Raw genomic sequence first — 19972 nt, 5'->3', positions numbered from 1 at the left:
CCTCAATCCAACCTACCCACCTCCTCCCCATATCCCTCAATCCAACCTACCCACCTCCTCCCCATATCCCTCAATCCAACCTACCCACCTCCTCCCCGTCTCCCTCAATCCAACTTACCCACCTCCTCCCCGTCTCCCTCAATCCAACCTACCCACCTCCTCCCCGTATCCCTCAATCCCCACCTACCCACCTCCTCCCCGTCTCCCTCAATCCAACCTACCCACCTCCTCCCCGTCTCCCTCAATCTAACCTACCCACCTCCTCCCGGTCTCCCTCAATCCAACCTACCCACCTCCTCCCGGTCTCCCTCAATCCAACCTACCCACCTCCTCCCCGTCTCCCTCAATCCAACCTACCCACCTCCACCCTGTCTCCCTCAATCCAACCTACCCACCTCCTCCCCATATCCCTCAATCCCCACCTACCCACCTCCACCCCGTCTCCCTCAATCCAACCTACCCACCTCCTCCCCGTCTCCCTCAATCCAACCTACCCACCTCCTCCCCATATCCCTCAATCCAACCTACCCACCTCCTCCCCATATCCCTCAATCCAATCTACCCACCTCCTCCCCGTCTCCCTCAATCCAACTTACCCACCTCCTCCCCGTCTCCCTCTATCCAACCTACCCACCTCCTCCCCGTATCCCTCAATCCCCACCTACCCACCTCCTCCCCGTCTCCCTCAATCCAACCTACCCACCTCCTCCCGGTCTCCCTCAATCCAACCTACCCACCTCCTCCCCGTCTCCCTCAATCCAACCTACCCACCTCCTCCCGGTCTCCCTCAATCCAACCTACCCACCTCCTCCCCGTCTCCCTCAATCCAACCTACCCACCTCCTCCCCGTCTCCCTCAATCCAACCTACCCACCTCCTCCCCGTCTCCCTCAATCCAACCTACCCACCTCCTCCCCGTCTCCCTCAATCCAACCTACCCACCTTCTCTTCTCTCTCTCACTCTCTCCGTCTCTCTTTTAATTCCACCACCTGCTGACCTGATCACGCACCAGAACCATCCCGGGGCTGAAAGGGTTAAACTCCGAGGGCGGGTCACACACACACACACTCGGCTTGTATCCCCTTGAGGGTGGGAGATGAAGGGGTGACCGAATCGAGGGGGTTTAAGATGATTAAAGGATCCGACCGGGTCGATGGAGAGAAACTATTTCCTCTGGTCGGGATGGGGAGAGATTCCGGAACAGGGGGGCAGAACCTTAAAATGGGAGCCAGGCCGTTCAGGGGTGATGTCAGGAAGCACTTTACACGCACACACAGGAGGGAGTGGGAATCTGGAACTCTCACCCCCCCCTACAAAAAGCTGCTGACGCTGTGGGAGTTGCGGGGGTCGGGGGGGGTCAATTGGAAATTTCAAATCTGAGATGGACAGATTCCTGTTGACCAAGGGTTACACCCAAAGTGGGCACATGGAGTTAAGCTACAGAGCAACCATGATTTGATTGAATGCTGGGACAGGCTGGAGGGGCTGAATGGGCCTCCTCCTGTTCCTGTGTAACAGGCTCGAGAGGGGCTGAATGGCCTCCTTCTGTTCCTGTGTAACAGGCTCGAGAGGGGCTGAATGGCCTCCTCCTGTTCCTGTGTAAGGCTGATGAGAGGCTGAATGGCCTCCTCCTGTTCCTGTGTAACAGGCTCAAGAGGGGCTGAATGGCCTCCTCCTGTTCAGGTGTAACAGGCTCGAGAGGGGCTGAATGGCCTCCTGCTAAAGAGAAAGAGAAATAAATGTTTGTTCTGGTGATGGTTTAACACTCACCTGATCCAGCGCGAGCTGCAGTTCAGCCGATTGCTGGGTTCCAGCCAGGATTAGCTCACGACTTGAATCGTGCAGGTTCAAATCGTTGACGTACACCCCCATTTTAATCATGTCCTCCACCGTCTCGATTCTGCATGAGAATCAGCCAGCGTTTCAGTTCGGACAACCAAGCTCCGGTTGTAATCAAATACCAACCATCCCGCTGTAGCTGGATAAATAAACCCCCTGGCTTTCTAACCCAGGCCCCCTCCTCTCCTGAGGTGCCCAAGACCCAAACCGACAGACGCCACCTGGCCTTTGACCCTCTCACTTCAATTGGCAAAACTATTCGCCCAAAGAGGCTGTGTGTGTGTGTGTTTGAGTATGTGAGTGTGTGTGTGTGTGTGTGAGAGAGAGTGTGTGAGAGAGAGTGTGTGTGGGTGTATGAGTGTGTGTGTCTGTGTATATGAGTGTGAGTGTCTGTGAGTGTCTGTGAGTGTGTGAGAGTGTGTGTGTGTGTGTGTGTGTGTGTGAGAGAGAGAGAGAGTGTGAGTGAGTGTGGATGTCTGTGTGAGTGTGAGAGTGAGTGGGTGTGAGTGTGTGTGTGAGTGAGTGTGGGTGTCTGTGTGGGTGTGAGTGTCTGAGTGAGTGTGTGTGGGTGTGTGAGTGTGTAAGTGTGTGTGTGTGTGTGTGTGTGTGTGGGTGTGTGGGTGTGAGTGTGTGTGTGTGTGTGTGAGTGTGTGAGAGTGTGAGAGTGTGAGTGAGTGTGTGGTTGTGTCTCAGTGACAGCTCCTCACCTACAGAACACTCAGTGTTTTAAATGATCCTGGCCACCCCGTACGGCCCTGGTGTCCGAGGGGAGGTTTTACCCTCGTGCAGGAACACCGACTCCTTCCGGCCCTGCCTCGCCCTCCACGTGCAGAGCCTGTCCTCGACCCTAACCCCCTCCACACCGCCAAAATCCCAGATCCTTTCAAACCGGGGCAACGCGGTGCTGGGCTGGGCACAGTCCGATCCCGCGCTGGCGCTGCAGAAGCCGGACTCACATGGGCGTTCCCAGGAAGATGAGCGAGTCCCACTGGGGCACGTACTTCATCTGGCCCTTCAGGTGTAGGGGTTTCTTCGGGGGTTCCCTCATGTCCTCGAAGATGGTGTCGCTGCATCGACCTGTTCGGTGGAGGGGGGAGTGGGTGGGTGGAGGGGCGAGGGGAAGGGTGGGGTGAGGAGTGGAAGCGAACAAAGGTTAAGCAGCGGCCTGTGGGAAACGCTCCCCCCGCGTCAGCTCGGGCTCCCGAGGGTGCCCCGCTTCCCATTCCACCCATGCCCCAGGGTGCCACCTGCAACCGCCCCCTCCCTGCCCCACATTGTCGGCCCTGTTTCCTCCTCCCCTCTGGAGGTACCCGCGATTACTGGGGCATAGCAACCCCCCCTCCCCGCAGCCCCTCGAGCCACCTCGCCCCGTGGATGGGCTATTCGACTGTGTGAGGCATCGCAGCTGAGCCGCGATTCCCCTCCCGGTCCACCAGCCGCACGCGTGCGCTAGACACGGTGGGGTGGTGGGGGGGGGTCAGGAGCAGGGGGCATTAGCTGAACTTTAACCCCAAGACGCAGGGGACTCCCAACTTTATCTATGTACTGACCCACCTCCTCCTCCGCACCCCACCCCCAATGCCAGTCCCTCACCGCCCGCTCCTTCAGCTGCCCGGCTCCAGACCAGTTATCTAGGCACTGCCCAGCATGCAAAAGTCTGGGACCTCCTGCTCTGAACAACCCAGTAAGAAAACATACAACGACTTGCATTTATATAGCACCGTGAACATAATACAACATCCCAAGATGCCAGGAGGTTACAGAGATAGGGAGGGGTGTAGGGGCTGGAGGAGGTTACAGAGATAGGGAGGGGTGTAGGGGCTGGAGGAGGTTACAGAGATAGGGAGGGGTGTAGGGGCTGGAGGAGGTTACAGAGATAGGGAGGGGTGTAGGGGCTGGAGGAGGTTACAGAGATAGGGAGGGGTGTAGGGGCTGGAGGAGGTTACAAAGATAGGGAGGGGTGTAGGGGCTGGAGGAGGTTACAGAGATAGGGAGGGGTGTGGGGCTGGAGGAGGTTACAGAGATAGGGAGGGGTGTAGGTCTGGAGGAGGTTACAGAGATAGGGAGGGGTGTAGGTGCTGGAGGAGGTTACAGAGATAGGGAGGGGTGTAGGGGCTGGAAGAGGTTACAGAGATAGGGAGGGGTGTAGGGGCTGGAGGAGGCTACAGAGATAGCGAGGGGTGTAGGGGCTGGTGGAGGTCACAGAGATAGGGAGGGGTGTAGGGGCTGGAGGAGGTTACAGAGATAGGGAGGGGTGCAGGGGCTGGAGGACGTTACAGAGATAGGGAGGGGTGCAGGGGCTGGAGGAGGTTACAGAGATAGGGAGGGGTGCAGGGGCTGGAGGAGGTTACAGAGATAGGGAGAGGTGTAGGAGGTTACAGAGATAGGGAGGGGCATGGGGGCTGGAGGAGGTTACAGAGATAGGCAGGGTGTAGGGGCTGGAGGAGGTTACAGAGATAGGGAGGGGTGTAGGGGCTGGAGGAGGTTACAGAGATAGGGAGGGGTGTAGGGGCTGGAGGAGGTTACAGAGATAGGGAGGGTTGTAGGGGCTGGAGGAGGTTACAGAGATAGGAGGGTTGTAGGGGCTGGAGGAGGTTACAGAGATAGGGAGGGGTGTAGGGGCTGGAGGAGGTTACAGAGATAGGGAGGAGTGTAGGGGCTGGAGGAGGTTACAGAGATAGGGAGGGGTGTAGGGGCTGGAGGAGGTTACAGAGATAGGGAGGGGTGTAGGGGCTGGAGGAAGTTACAGAGATAGGGAGGGGTGTAGGGGCTGGAGGAGGTTACAGAGATAGGGAGGGGTGTAGGTGCTGGAGGAGGTTACACAGATAGGGAGGGGTGTAGGGGCTGGAGGGGGTTACAGAGATAGGGAGGGGGTGTAGGGGCTGGAAGGGGTTACAGAGATAGGGAGGGGTGTGAGGAGGGAGTTGAACTCGAGGATGGAGAATTTTGGGATGGGGTTGTTGCCGGTTTGGGTGCTGGGTGAACGGGACCCGGGATATAAATCTGGATCAGGTTCTGGTGTCCGGATCACCGGGTGGAAGGTCACCCAATCCCACCCCGGGCAAAGAGGGTTCAGGAAAGCCTGGCTTCAATCCCCTCCTCCCCACCGACACCGAGTCCCCTCCTCCACCCTCGAACGGCCTTGACAACCTGCGCGCCTCACCTGTGACAGTTTGGAAAGCGAGAAGCTCGATGTCTTGCGCTGCCAAGGTGCTGACGTTTTTCTGTGACAGAGTTCCACTCACGTACTCCTGGTCCGTGCCCTGCTGCCCGTCGCTGTTGTCCTCTTCTGTGGAGACACATCCAGATACCCAGGGTCTGTGTCACACTGGCTGTACCGCGTACCTATCCCCCACTCAATGCAGAGGGCAGAACAATGGTGTCTACCAAACACTCAGAGACTGACCCTATTGACCAGTGGAATTTTTCAGTGAGGAGGTCAAGGGCCTCGGTGAAGGGTGCGGAGGGAGATTTACCCCGAATGGGACCCGGGATGAGGGGACTTCAGTTCGTGTGGAGAGACTGGGAGAAGCTGGGATTGTTCTCCTCAGAGCGGAGAAGGTTAAGGGGGAGATTGAATCGAGGCGTTCGGAATCAGGAAGGGGGTTTGGACGGAGTAAATGAGGAGAAACTGTTTCCACTGGGCAGGAGGGTCGGTAACCAGAGTGGGGGACACAGATTGAAGAGAATCGGGGAAAGAACCAGAGGGGGAGATGAGGAGAGTTTGTTTTTAATAAATAAACACAGGGAGTTGTTGTGATCTGGAAGGCGCTGCCTGAAAGGGCGGCGGGAGCAGATTCAATAGGAACTTTCAAAAGGGGGAGAATCGGGTAAATACTCGAAGGGGAAAAATTTGCAGGGAGATGGGGTGAAAGAGCAGTGGTGGGAGAATGGAACTAATTGGTCTTTCAGAGAGCCAGCATTGGCAGGATGGGCTGAATGGCCTCCTCCTGTGCTGTAATTGTTCTACGATGGTATGAAAATAATTTTCTGCACAATACAGGCACACACACCTTTCGAAAAATTGCCTACGGCAAGGTGGTCAAGGAAGGGACCCGTCCGCTTATTGGCCCGACAGAGAGGTTAAAGTTCACCGAGCCAAACTGGACACCACCTGACCCGCTGGCGAGTCTGCCACTGGCTTTTCACTTAACCAATCGAAAAAGCCACTGCTCACATCTGGAGTCCCAATTGGCCAAATGTTGGACATTGGTGGATGAAGAAAAAGGGTTTCTTGTTTCCCAGTTGCCCCCACCCACCCCTCAGCCCAACCTTTCCCCAAGGTGAGAACCTTTCACTGGGATATGGGGTCCAAGACACACACTTTGCCTCTCCCCCGCCACCCCCACCAACCCCCCCACCCAAACCCCCATCCAGTGAGACATGCTTCACGTTCGGGCACCTGGCCAGATGTTTGGCCAGGTGAGGCACTGCAGTTGGACTGAATTAAGTTCTGGGGTTAGATACACTCAACACCGTCTCCATCAAACACTCCCAGGACAGGGACAGCACGGGGTTAGATACAGAGTAAAGCTCCCTCTACACCGTCCCCATCAAACACTCCCAGGACAGGTACAGCACGGGGTTAGATACAGAGTAAAGCTCCCTCTACACTGCCCCCATCAAACACTCCCAGGACAGGTACAGCACGGGGTTAGATACAGAGTAAAGCTCCCTCTACACTGTCCCCATCAAACACTCCCAGGACAGGTACAGCACAGGGTTAGATACAGAGTAAAGCTCCCTCTACACTGTCCCCTTCAAACACTCCCAGGACAGGTACAGCACGGGGTTAGATACAGAGTAAAGCTCCCTCTACACTGTCCCCATCAAACACTCCCAGGACAGGTACAGCACGGGGTTAGATACAGAGTAAAGCTCCCTCTACACTGTCCACATCAAACACTCCCAGGGCAGGTACAGCACGGGGTTAGATACAGAGTAAAGCTCCCTCTACACTGTCCCCATCAAACACTCCCAGGACAGGGACAGCACGGGGTTAGATACAGAGTAAAGCTCCCTCTACACTGTCCCCATCAAACACTCCCAGGACAGGTACAGCACAGGGTTAGATACAGAGTAAAGCTCCCTCTACACTGTCCCCATCAAACACTCCCAGGACAGGTACAGCACAGGGTTAGATACAGAGTAAAGCTCCCTCTACACTGTCCCCTTCAAACACTCCCAGGACAGGTACAGCACGGGGTTAGATACAGAGTAAAGCTCCCTCTACACTGTCCCCATCAAACACTCCCAGGACAGGTACAGCACGGGGTTAGATACAGAGTAAAGCTCCCTCTACACTGTCCCCATCAAACACTCCCAGGACAGGTACAGCACGGGGTTAGATACAGAGTAAAGCTCCCTCTACACCGTCCTCATCAAACACTCCCAGGACAGGTACAGCACGGGGTGAGTGGCAAACAATTGGCAGCAGACTTTGGACACTGTTGTGAAGCGACCATGGATGAGGAGCTGGGTGGGGCGTGCGGGTTACTGTCAGGCTGCCCGTGTGCTGAGTGGGCACCGCAGGCTCTCGATGAGCGGAGGGTGGGTGGAGGTTTCTGACTCACGCTGACCTGTGCCGCTCTCCTTCTTCTCCTTGCTCTCGTCCTCCTTGTCCATCCTGAGCAGGCTGACCTTCTGCTTGCTCTCCACCACGGCCTTGGACATCAGCTCAAAGACGTTGTTCAGGTGCGTGTAGATCTGGCGCAGGAAGAGAGCAGAGACGCCGGTCACCGAACGGCCATTCAGCCCCTCCGCGCCAGTGCTGACCCTTCCCTCCGCCCGCGCAGAGGCCGCAGCCCAACTCCCTTCGCCCATCCCCCCGCACCGTGAACAGCTCTACCCCACCCCCGACCCCCTGCCCCTCAAGAAGGGTAAATCGCCCCTTGGAGGGTGTTCAGTGCAGGTTTACCAGAACGATCCCTGGGTTAAATCCTGTGGATAGGTCACACAGACCCAGCTTGTATTCCTTGGAATAGCGAAGGCTGAGGGGGTGACGTTGATTGAGGATTTTTGGATTCTGAACGGGATCGATGAGGCAGATGGGGAGAAAATGTTTCCCGCTGGTGCTGGGAGCATTGGGCAAGGGGGGAAAGCCATAAAATTCGGGACAGGGACTCAGGAGGGAAACCAGGACACCTTCCTTCACACCAAGGGTGGTAAAAGCGTGGAAACTCTCCCCACACAAAGCAGGAGCAGACAGTTTAATTCATCATTTTAACCCATCGATCAATAGATTTTCCCGTACGAGGGATATGGAGCCAATCCAGATGGTTGCAGCGAGGATACACCCGGGACAGGTACAGCACGGGGTTAGATACAGAGTAAAGCTCCCTCTACACCGTCCCCATCAAACACTCCCAGGACAGGTACAGCACGGGGTTAGATACAGAGTAAAGCTCCCTCTACACCGTCCCCATCAAACACTCCCAGGACAGGTACAGCACGGGGTTAGATACAGAGTAAAGCTCCCTCTACACCGTCCCCATCAAACACTCCCAGGACAGGTACAGCACGGGGTTAGATACAGAGTAAAGCTCCCTCTACACTGTCCCCATCAAACATTCCCAGGACAGGTACAGCACGGGGTTAGATACAGAGTAAAGCTCCCTCTACACTGTCCCCATCAAACATTCCCAGGACAGGTACAGCACGGGGTTAGATACAGAGTAAAGCTCCCTCTACACCGTCCCCATCAAACACTCCCAGGACAGGTACAGCACGGGGTTAGATACAGAGTAAATCTCCCTCTACACCGTCCCCATCAAACACTCCCAGGACAGGTACAGCACGGGGTTAGATACAGAGTAAAGCTCCCTCTACACCGTCCCCATCAAACACTCCCAGGACAGGTACAGGTCGGGATGGGAGCCCCCCCTCTCCTGACTTACATTGTCCCAGTTGAACTCCAGCATGGGGCGGACCAGGATGAATTCATCGTCGACCTTCTTGCCCTGCAGGTCGGAGAACACCTCCTTGAGGCCCTCGCCGATCCGGTACATGGTCATGTCCCTGCGGAAGATCATGCTGAAGGGGAACATGTCGAAGATGATGCCCTTCTTCATGGGCAGCTTCTCGTAGCCGGGCGCCGCCTTCAGCTGGGGCATGCGGTGCTTGAAGGCCGCGTTGTCGAAGTTCATCTGGTACACCACGTAGGTCATCTTCTCCGTCTCCTCCTTGGACAGGATCTCCACCTCGATGTCCGTGTTGTAGAACTGCCTTCCCACCTGCGACAGCTGCCCTGCCAACGTCGGAAGGAGCGAGAGTGAGAGACGGTTCAGCGCGGGAGAGAGAGAGAGAGATAAGCCGTGAGCTGACCAAACGGTGGGGAAAGTCTCGTGGGGCTGAATGGCCTCCCCCCTTTGCTCCCCGACAACATCTTCCCTTCCGGCCAGGGAAGTGGCCCTCCTTTTTTTTTTGTTATTCGCACAGAAAGATCCCACCGGCAGCCACCCAGGCTCACCTTCCCTCCTTGGCGCCGTTGGGTTGAGGGGCGCGTATGGGGTCCCCAGGACCACCGCCCCACACCTCGCTCCCACCGTTGCTCTTTGCGAACATAAGAAATGGGAGCCGGAGGAGGCCATTCAGCCCATCGAGCCTTCCCCGCCATTCTATACCATCGTGGCTGACCTCGGCCTTCAACTCCATTTTCCCGCCCGCTCCCCCATATCCCTTAATCCCCTGAGAGACCAAATATCCACCTATCCCCAGCCTTAAATATACTCAACAATGGAGCATCCACAACCCTCTGGGGTAGAGAATTCCCAAAGATTCACAACCCCTTTGAGTGAAGGAATTTCTCCTCATCTCAGTCCCTAAACAATCGGCCCCCTTATCCTGAGACTGTGCCCCCCTCCCGTGTGTTAGATTCTCCGACCAGCGGGAAACAATCTCTCAGCGTCCACCCTGTCCAACCCCCTCCGAACCTTGTAGGTTTCAATGAAATCCCCTCTCACTCTTCTAAACTCCAGGGAATATAAACCCAATCGCTGATGTGGGGACTTGAGCATTCACCTGAAGGACAGACAGGCCTGACTTTCATGTCTCATCCGAAAGACAACACCACTGACAGTGCGGCGCTCCCTCAGTACTGACCCTCCGACAGTGCGGCACTCCCTCAGTACTGACCCTCCGACAGTACGGCGCTCCCTCAGTACTGACCCTCCGACAGTGCGGCGCTCCCTCAGTACTGACCCTCCGACAGTGCGGCGCTCCCTCAGTACTGACCCTCCGACAGTGCGGCACTCCCTCAGTACTGACCCTCCGACAGTACGGCGCTCCCTCAGTACTGACCCTCCGACAGTGCGGCGCTCCCTCAGTACTGACCCTCCGACAGTGCGGCACTCCCTCAGTACTGACCCTCCGACAGTACGGCGCTCCCTCAGTACTGACCCTCCGACAGTACGGCGCTCCCTCAGTACTGACCCTCCGACAGTGCGGTGCTCCCTCAGTACTGACCCTCCGACAGTGCGACGCTCCCTCAGTACTACCCCTCCGACAGTACGGCGCTCCCTCAGTACTGACCCTCCGACAGTGCGGCGCTCCCTCAGTACTGACCCTCCAACAGTATGGCGCTCCCTCAGTACTGACCCTCCAACAGTGTGGCGCTCCCTCAGTACTGACCCTCCAACAGTGTGGTATACCCACCGTGCTGTTAGGGAGGGAGCTCCAGGATTTTGACCCAGCGACAGTGAAGGAACGGCCGATATATTTCCAAGTCAGGATGGTGAGTGGCTCGGAGGGGAACTTCCAGGTGGTGGTGTTCCCCATGTGTCTGCTGCCCTTGTCCTTCTAGATGGTAGAGGTCGTGGGTTTGGGCGGCGCTGTCGAAGGAGCCTTGGTGAGTTGCTGCAGTGCACCTTGTAGATGGTACACACACTGCTGCTGCTGTGCGTCGGTGGTGGAGGGAGTGAATGTTTGTGGTTGGGGTGCCGATCAAGCGGGGCTGCTTTGTCCTGGATGGTGTCGAGCTTCTTGAGTTGTTGGAGCTGCACTCATCCAGGGCAAGTGGAGAGTATTCCATCACACTCCTGACTTGTGCCTTGTAGATGGTGGACAGGCTTTGGGGAGTCAGGAGGTGAGTTACTCTCCGCAGGATTCCCAGCCTCTGACCTGCTCTGGTCGAAATTCAAGTAATTGGACAGGATGGGAGGGGAAATATTTTCACCCAGAGGGTGGTGGGATCTGAATTCACTGCCTGAATATGTGGCAGAGGCAGAAATCCCTTGTTGCTCCGGAGAAACGTTTGGGTGTCCACTAACTGTAACGTATAGGGCTCGGGGCCACGACCTGGGACTTGGGATTAGGTTGGATGGCTACTTGCGGGCTATCACCGACGCAACGGGCTGAATGGCCTCGCTCGCTGCTGCCCAGCTTGCGCTTGTTTTGAAGGTTAGCCACGGTTGTCCGGGGCGCCTGAGAGGGTCTCCCATCCTACCACCCCCACCCCCTCCCCCACCCTCCCCACCCCCTCCCCCCTCCCCCCAGCTCCCCGCTCAGCCTCACCCTTTGAGGGGCCGAGCTCCTGGCAGCCCAGGATCGCTCGGCGCCACCTTACCCTTGACGAACTGGGTGAAGCCTTTGCGGGTGCTGCGGTAGTGGAGGGTCAGGCTGGTCTCGCACTCCTCCTCCACGCAGAAGCTGGGCGGCTGCACCTTGGGGAAGGAGAAGCGGAAGTACTCGTGCAGGTTGTCCAGCTCGTTGATGAAGTCGCGGACGTTGCGGCCCAGGACCTGTCAGGGTGGGGGGAGGGGGAGGAAAGGGGTCGGGGGGACGAGGGGAGGCGAGCAGCAAAGACAGGGAGACAGAGAAGAAAGATCGTGAGGGAAAGCAAGGGGTGGAGAGACCACTCAGCCCCTCTGCTCCCTGCTGTCGTTTCTGCTCCTCCCACCCCCCTCTTCATCTCCCCCCCCCATCACCATATCCTTCTATTCCTTTCTCCCTCATGTGTTTATCCAGCTTCCCCCCCACCTTCAAACCATCTCTGCTATTCACCTCGGCCACTCCCCGTGGGAGCGAGTCCCACATTCTCCCCCACTCCCCGTGGGAGCGAGTCCCACATTCTCCCCGCTCCCCGTGGGAGCGAGTCCCACATTCTCCCCCACTCCCCGTGGGAGCGAGTCCCACATTCTCCCCATCCCCGTGGGAGCGAGTCCCACATTCTCCCTGTGGGGGCGAGTCCCACATTCTCCCCGCTCCCCGTGGGAGCGAGTCCCACATTCTCCCCCACTCCCCGTGGGAGCGAGTCCCACATTCTCCCCCACTCCCCGCGGGAGCGAGTCCCACATTCTCCCCGCTCCCCGTGGGAACGAGTCCCACATTCTCCCCGCTCCCCGTGGGAGCGAGTCCCACATTCTCCCTGCTCTCCCCGTGGGAGCGAGTCCCACATTCTCCCCGCTCCCCGTGGGAGCGAGTCCCACATTCTCCCAACTCCCCGTGGGAGCGAGTCCCACATTCTCCCCACTCCCCGTGGGAGCGAGTCCCACATTCTCCCCACTCCCCATGGGAGCGAGTCCCACATTCTCCCCGCTCCCCGTGGGTAAAGATGTTTTTCCTGAATTCCCCATCGGATTTATCAGTGACTGTCTTATATTGATGACCCCCCCCTAGTTCTGGTCTGCATCCCCCACAAGTGGAAACATCTTCTCTACGTCGACCATATCGAAACCCTTCCAGAATTTTAAAGACCTCGATCGGGTCACCCCCTCAGCCTCCTCTTCTCTAGAGAAAAGAGCCCCGGCCTGTTCAGCCTTTCCTGATGGTTGTAACCTTTCCGTTCTGGTATCGTCCCTGTCAATCTTTATTTGCAGCTTCTCCAGTGTCTCAATGTTATTTTTATAATACAGAATCCAGACGTGTTCACAGTGAGTGGCGACAGTTCGGAGAGCGATGAGAGTGTTTCCATCATCGCTGAACACTCACACTCCCACTCACACTTGTGGGATATCACAATGAGTGGAGTGGGATATCGGACTGGGGGGAGTGGGATATCGGACTGGGGGAGTGGGATATCACAATGAGGGGAGTGGGAAATCGCACTGGGGGAGTGGGATATTGCACTGGGGGATAGTGGGATATCGGACTGGGGGGAGTGGGATATCGGACCGGGGGAGTGGGATATCGGACTGTGAGAGTGGGATATCGGACCGGGGAGTGGGATATTGGACTGGGGGAGTGGGATATCGGACTGGGGGAGTGGGATATCGGACTTGGGGAGTGGGATATCGGACCGGGGGAGTGGGATATCGGACTGTGAGAGTGGGATATCGGACTGGGGAGTGGGATATTGGACTATGAGAGTGGGATATCGGACTGGGGGAGTGGGATATCGGACTGTGAAAGTGGGATATCGGACTGTGAGAGTGGGATATTGGACTGGGGGAGTGGGATATCGGACTGGGGGAGTGGGATATCGGACTTGGGGGAGTGGGATATCGGACTGTGGGGAGTGGGATATTGGACTGGGGGGAGTGGGATATTGGACTGTGAGAGTGGGATATTGGACTGGGAGGAGTGGGATATTGGACTGTGAGAGTGGGATATTGGACTGTAGGGAGTGGGATATTGGACTGTGAGAGTGTGGTATCAGACTGGGGGAGTGGGATATTGGACTGGGGGAGTGGGATATCGGACTGTGAGAGTGGGATATCACAATGAGGGGAGTGGGATATTGGACTATGAGAGTGGGATATCGGACTGGGGGAGTGGGATATTGGACTATGAGAGTGGGATATCGGACTGGGGGAGTGGGATATTGGACTGTGAGAGTGGGATATCGGACTGGGGGAGTGGGGTATCGGACTGTGAGAGTGGGGTATCGGACTGTGAGAGTGGGATATTGGACTGGGGGAATGGGATATCGGACTGGGGAGTGGGATATTGGACTATGAGAGTGGGATATCGGACTGTGGGGAGTGGGATATCGGACTTGGGGGAGTGGGATATCGGACTGTGGGGAGTGGGATATTGGACTGGGGGGAGTGGGATATTGGACTGTGAGAGTGGGATATTGGACTGGGGGGAGTGGGATATTGGACTGTGAGAGTGGGATATTGGACTGTGGGGAGTGGGATATTGGACTGTGAGAGTGTGGTATCAGACTGGGGGAGTGGGATATCGGACTGGGGGAGTGGGATATCGGACTGTGAGAGTGGGATATCACAATGAGGGGAGTGGGATATCGGACTGGGGGGTAGAGGGATATCGGACTGGGGGGAGTGGGATATTGGACCGGGGGAGTGGGATATCGGACTGTGAGAGTGGGATATCGGACTGGGGAGTGGGATATTGGACTATGAGAGTGGGATATCGGACTGGGGGAGTGGGATATTGGACTGTGAGAGTGGGATATCGGACTGGGGGAGTGAGATATTGGACTGGGGGAGTGGGATATTGGACTGGGGGAGTGGGATATCGGACTGGGGGGAGTGGGATATTGGACTGTGAGAGTGGGATATCGGACTGGGGGAGTGGGGTATCAGACTGTGAGAGTGGGATATTGGACTGGGGGAGTGGGATATCGGACCAGGGGAGTGGGATATCGGACTGTGAGAGTGGGATATTGGACTGGGGGAGTGGGATATCGGACCGGGGGAGTGGGATATTGGACTGTGAGAGTGGGATATCGGACTGGGGGAGTGGGATATCGGACTGTGGGGAGTGGGATATCGGACTGTGGGGAGTGAGATATTGGACTGGGGGAATGGGATATCGGACTGTGGGGAGTGGGATATCGGATGGTGGGGAGTGCGATATTGGACTGGGGGAGTGGGATATCGGACTGTGGGGAGTGGGATATGGACTGGGGGAGTGGGATATCGGACTGCGGGGAGTGGGATATCACAATGAGGGGAGTGGGATATCGGACTGGGGGGTAGAGGGATATCGGACTGGGGGGAGTGGGATATCGGACCGGGGGAGTGGGATATCGGACTGTGAGAGTGGGATATCGGACTGGGGAGTGGGATATTGGACTATGAGAGTGGGATATCGGACTGGGGGAGTGGGATATTGGACTGTGAGAGTGGGATATCGGACTGGGGGAGTGAGATATTGGACTGGGGGAGTGGGATATCGGACTGGGGGAGTGGGATATCGGACTGGGGGGAGTGGGATATCGGACTGTGAGAGTGGGATATCGGACTGGGGGAGTGGGGTATCAGACTGTGAGAGTGGGATATTGGACTGGAGGAGTGGGATATCGGACCGGGGGAGTGGGATATTGGACTGTGAGAGTGGGATATCGGACTGGGGGAGTGAGATATTGGACTGTGAGAGTGGGATATCGGACTGGGGGAGTGGGATATCGGACTGTGGGGAGTGGGATATCGGACTGTGGGGAGTGAGATATTGGACTGGGGGAGTGGGATATCGGACCGTGGGGAGTGGGATATCGGACTGTGGGGAGTGCGATATTGGACTGGGGGAGTGGGATATCGGACTGTGGGGAGTGGGTTATTGGACTGGGGGAGTGGGATATCGGACTGTGGGGAGTGGGATATTGGACTGTGAGAGTGGGATATTGGACTGGGGGTGTGGGATATCGGACTTGTGGAGTGGGATATCGGACTGGGGGAGTGGGATATCGGACTGGGGGAGTGGGATATCGGACTGGGGGAGTGGGATATCGGACTGGGGGAGTGGGATATCGGACTGGGGGAGTGGGATATCGGACTGTGAGAGTGGGGTATCAGACTGGGGGAGTGGGGTATTGGACTGTGGGGAGTGGGATATCGGACTGTGGGTGATCTGGATATCGGACTGTGGGGAGTGGGATATTGGACTGTGGGGAGTGGGAGTAGGTGAGTCTCTCAGCTTTAATCTATCATTAAGTCTCTGGGGCCTCTTAGCTGCACAAGTGCAGATGAGGACGGACCCTCACCTTGAGAATTCTCTCGTAGCCATAGTTACCAATTCTCTTCACCATGTAGACACCAAATGCGTACATCAGCTCATCGTGGTTCTTCCCCAGCACCTCACCCGCTGCTTTCGCCATCCTCAGAATGAGATTGTCACTGCAGGAGAGTTAAGACGATGGAACTGGCACCAGAACACGAACTTGCATTTACATAGAGCCTGGAACGCAGTACAACATCCCAGGGTGCTTCACAGCAGCGTTATCAGACAGCACCTGACCCCAGACCACAAGAGGAGATGTTAGGGACAGGGTGACCAAAGGCTCAGTCAATGAGGTCGGTTTTAAGGAGCGTCTTAAAGGAGGAGAGAGAGACAGAGAGGGAGAGAGAGAGAGGGAGAGAATGTGTGAGAGAGAGGGAGAGAGTGGGGGGTGAGGAGCGCGGAGAGGTTTAGGGAGGGGATTCCAGAGCTCAGGGCCCCCCAGGCAGCTGAAGGCACGGCCGCCAATGGTGGTGGAGCGATGGGAATCGGGGGATGCGCAAGAGGTTGGAATTGGAGGAGCGCAGAGATCTCGGAGGGTTGTAGGGGCTGGAGGAGGTTACAGAGATAGGGAGGGGTGTAGGGGCTGGGGGAGGTTACAGAGATAGGGAGAGATGGAGGGGCCTTTAACAATGCTGTTGATGATTGCTAGGAGATGCAACATGCAGCCTACTGGTTATGTGAGCTTGGAAGACCCTCATATCTTAGTCAGAGATAAAAGATTGGGGCCCCACTCATTACCTCTACACCGTCCCCCATCAAACACTCCCAGGACAGGTACAGCACGGGGTTAGATACAGAGTAAAGCTCCCTCTACACCGTCCCCATCAAACACTCCCAGGACAGGTACAGCACGGGGTTAGATACAGAGTAAAGCTCCCTCTACACTGTCCCCATCAAACACTCCCAGGACAGGTACAGCACGGGGTTAGATACAGAGTAAAGCTCCCTCTACACCGTCCCCATCAAACACTCCCAGGACAGGTACAGCACGGGGTTAGATACAGAGTAAAGCTCCCTCTACACCGTCCCCATCAAACACTCCCAGGACAGGTACAGCACGGGGTTAGATACAGAGTAAAGCTCCCTCTACACCGTCCCCATCAAACACTCCCAGAACAGGTACAGCACGGGGTTAGATACAGAGTAAAGCTCCCTCTACACTGTCCCCATCAAACACTCCCAGGACAGGTACAGCACGGGGTTAGATACAGAGTAAAGCTCCCTCTACACTGTCCCCATCAAACACTCCCAGGACAGGTACAGCACGGGGTTAGATACAGAGTAAAGCTCCCTCTACACTGTCCCCATCAAACACTCCCAGGACAGGTACAGCACGGGGTTAGATACAGAGTAAATCTCCCTCTACACTGTCCCCATCAAACACTCCCAGGACAGGTACAGCACGGGGTTAGATACAGAGTAAAGCTCCCTCTACACTGTCCCCATCAAACACTCCCAGGACAGGTACAGCACGGGGTTAGATACAGAGTAAAGCTCCCTCTACTCTGTCCCAACAGTACAGCCTCAGTCGAGTCTCTGCGTTCATGTTAATATTCTAACGCTACAATGAAGGTTTATTTGAGACTGTTCCGGAATGTGCGAATCCCACAGGAACAGACTGGCCTGTCCTATCGGGCCGAGAGAGGAGGACAATTCTCTGAGATTGAGGAGTTTTTTGCCCTCTTTCTCGAGCCCCTTGTCTCCTTACTTGTACATCTGATGCTTGACGAATTTGAGGTGGGGGATCTCAGCTCTCGCCTCGATGAGTCTCCAGACATCCTCGCCGTACAATTCATTGATATAATCGTTCACTGCCTCCAGGTACAAACCGTACATCTTCAGGCCCGGAGGGTCCTTCACCTTGGCACAGGGGGAAACGACCATTAGCAGGGGCTTGAGGTTGAACACGGGGGAGCACATGGACTCATAGACGTTTACAGCACAGAAGGAGGCCATTCGGCCCATCCTGTCCGTGCTGGTCAACAAAGATCTGACGACACTCATCCCATTTTCCAGCGCTTGGCCCATAGCCCTGGAGGCTATTGCAACACAAGTGAATATCTAAATACTTCTTAAATGTTACGAGAGTTTCTGACTCGACCACCCTTTCAGGCAGTGAGTTCCAGACTCCCACCACCCTCTGGGTGAAAAAAATTGTCAACTCCCCTCTTAGCCTTCTACCTCTTACCTTAAATCTATGCCCCCTGGATATTGACCCCTCTACTAATGGAAAAAGTGCCTTCCTATCCACCCTATCTGTGCCACTCATAATTTTATACACCTCTATCAGGTCCCCTCTCAACCTTCGCAGCTCCAAGGAAAACAACCCCAGTCTATCCAATCTTTCCTCATAGCTCAGACCCTCCAGCCCAGGCAGCATCCTGGTAAATCTCCACTGCACCCTCTCCAGTGCAATCACATCCTTCCTATAATGTGGCGACCAGAACTGCACGCAGTACTCCAGTTGTGGCCTAACCAGCGTTTTATACAGTTCCAGCATAACCTCCCTGCTCTTGGAGCAGGAGGAACCCATTGAGCTGTTTGTCCATTCACCGAAACCATGGCTGTTTAGCACCTTAACTCCACCTTTGCTCCACCAAGACCCTTAATCCCCTTACCCAACCAAGATATATCCGAGGTTTAGCATTTTCAATTGACCACCCCGACCTCAACGACGTTTTTGTGGGGGTAGAGAGTTCCAGATTTGCCCTCCCCTCGGTGTGTAGGAGTGTTTCCTGACATCACCTCCAATGGAGAGAATCCCTCTTTAAAAGGGTCCCTGATGGAGAGACTCCCTCTTTAAACAGGGTCCCTGGTGGAGAGAATCCCTCTTTAACAGGGGTCCCTGATGGAGAGACTCCCTCTTTAAAAGGGGTCCCTGACGGAGAGACTCCCCCTTTAAACAGGGTCCCTGTCGGAGAGACTCCCCCTTTAAACAGGGTCCCTGTCGGAGAGACTCCCTCTTTAAAAGGGGTTCCTGACGGAGAGACTCCCTCTTTAACAGGGGTCCCCGATGGAGAGACTCCCTCTTTAAACAGGGTCCCTGATGGAGAGACTCCCTCTTTAAAAGGGGTCCCTGACGGAGAGACTCCCCCTTTAAACAGGGTCTCTGTCGGAGAGACTCCCACTTTAAAAGGGTCCCTGACGGAGAGACTCCCTCTTTAAAAGGGTCCCTGATGGAGAGACTCCCTCTTTAAACAGGGTCCCTGACGGAGAGACTCCCTCTTTAAAAGGGGTCCCCAGTGGAGACACTCCCTCTTTAACACAGGTGCCTGACAGAGAGACTCCCTCTTTAAACAGGGTGCCTGACAGAGAGACTCCCTCTTTAAACAGGGTGCCTGACAGAGAGACTCCCTCTTTAACACGGGTCTCTGACAGAGAGACTCCCTCTTTAAAAGGGGTCCCTGATGGAGAGACTCCCTCTTTAAAAGGGGTCCCCACTGGAGAGACTCCCTCTCAAAAGAGGTCCCTGATGGTGACTTATTGAGGTCTAGCGATGGGGCAGGGCCGATATGGCCTTGAACGTCCCTCTGGGCCAAGTTGGTGGAGCCCTGTGGAACGCGAGGAGGGCCTTAGCACAAACCTCCCAACAGCAATCACCAAGCCAAACGCTTAAGGCCATCCTTGGCTTGAGCCAGTGAAGCCACCGTGTTTTCATTTGATTTATTCACGGGATGTGGGCGTCGCATCTATTGCCCATCCCTAACTGCCCCTTGCTCAGAGGGGGGCATTTAAGAGTCAACCACGCGGCTGTGGGGGTCTGGAGTCACGTGTAGGCCAGACTGGGTAAGGACGGCAGATTTCCCTTCCCTTAAAGGAGCATGAGTGAACCAGGTTGTTGTTTTTAACAACAGTCGACAATGGATTTCATGGTCGCCGTCCGACTTTTAATTCCAGATTTTTATTGAACTCAAATTCCACCAGCTGCCGTGTTGGTGTTCGAACCCCGGTCCCCAGTGCGTTACCCTGGCTCTCTGGGTTACCAGTCCATCGACAACGGTGTAGGCCGGAGGTGTCGCCATCGGCCTGGAAAACAAGCGCTCAGCCTCTGGGTTGCCCTAGCAACCGAGTAGGCCTCATAACACTCTACGTGCATATTCCATACCTTAGGGGCAGAAAAAGACCATTGGAAAAGGCCAAGCATCGATCATTTTTAACAGTTCAACCAACATTAAGGTCAAGGTTTTGACGAAAGAAAGCGGCGAAAGGCATTTAATGGTCCCGGTGAGGC

The 19972-nt window shown here is 55.8% G+C and overlaps 1 protein-coding gene across 1 annotated transcript in view; it reads right to left on the bottom strand.

Moving 5' to 3' along the window:
- Positions 1–19763, bottom strand: part of LOC144675727 (soluble guanylate cyclase 88E-like) — a 34666-nt gene extending 14903 nt beyond the window's left edge. Inside the window, exons 1-8 of the mRNA XM_078536347.1 lie at positions 19725–19763; positions 17450–17601; positions 15725–15857; positions 11402–11576; positions 8736–9085; positions 7433–7545; positions 2796–2864; positions 1771–1900 (exon numbers count right to left, since the gene is read on the bottom strand). Of these exons, the coding sequence (XP_078392473.1) occupies positions 1771–1900; positions 2796–2864; positions 7433–7545; positions 8736–9085; positions 11402–11576; positions 15725–15857; positions 17450–17601; positions 19725–19763 (1161 nt within the window). The remainder of the gene's footprint in view (positions 1–1770; positions 1901–2795; positions 2865–7432; positions 7546–8735; positions 9086–11401; positions 11577–15724; positions 15858–17449; positions 17602–19724) is intronic.
- Between the last annotated feature and the right edge of the window lie 209 nt (positions 19764–19972).

The sequence above is a fragment of the Cetorhinus maximus genome, unplaced genomic scaffold, assembly GCF_964194155.1.
Source record: "Cetorhinus maximus unplaced genomic scaffold, sCetMax3.hap1.1 HAP1_SCAFFOLD_1126, whole genome shotgun sequence".
NCBI classification, from domain to species: Eukaryota; Metazoa; Chordata; class Chondrichthyes; order Lamniformes; family Cetorhinidae; genus Cetorhinus; species Cetorhinus maximus.
This window is presented reverse-complemented; position numbering and strand designations above follow the sequence as displayed.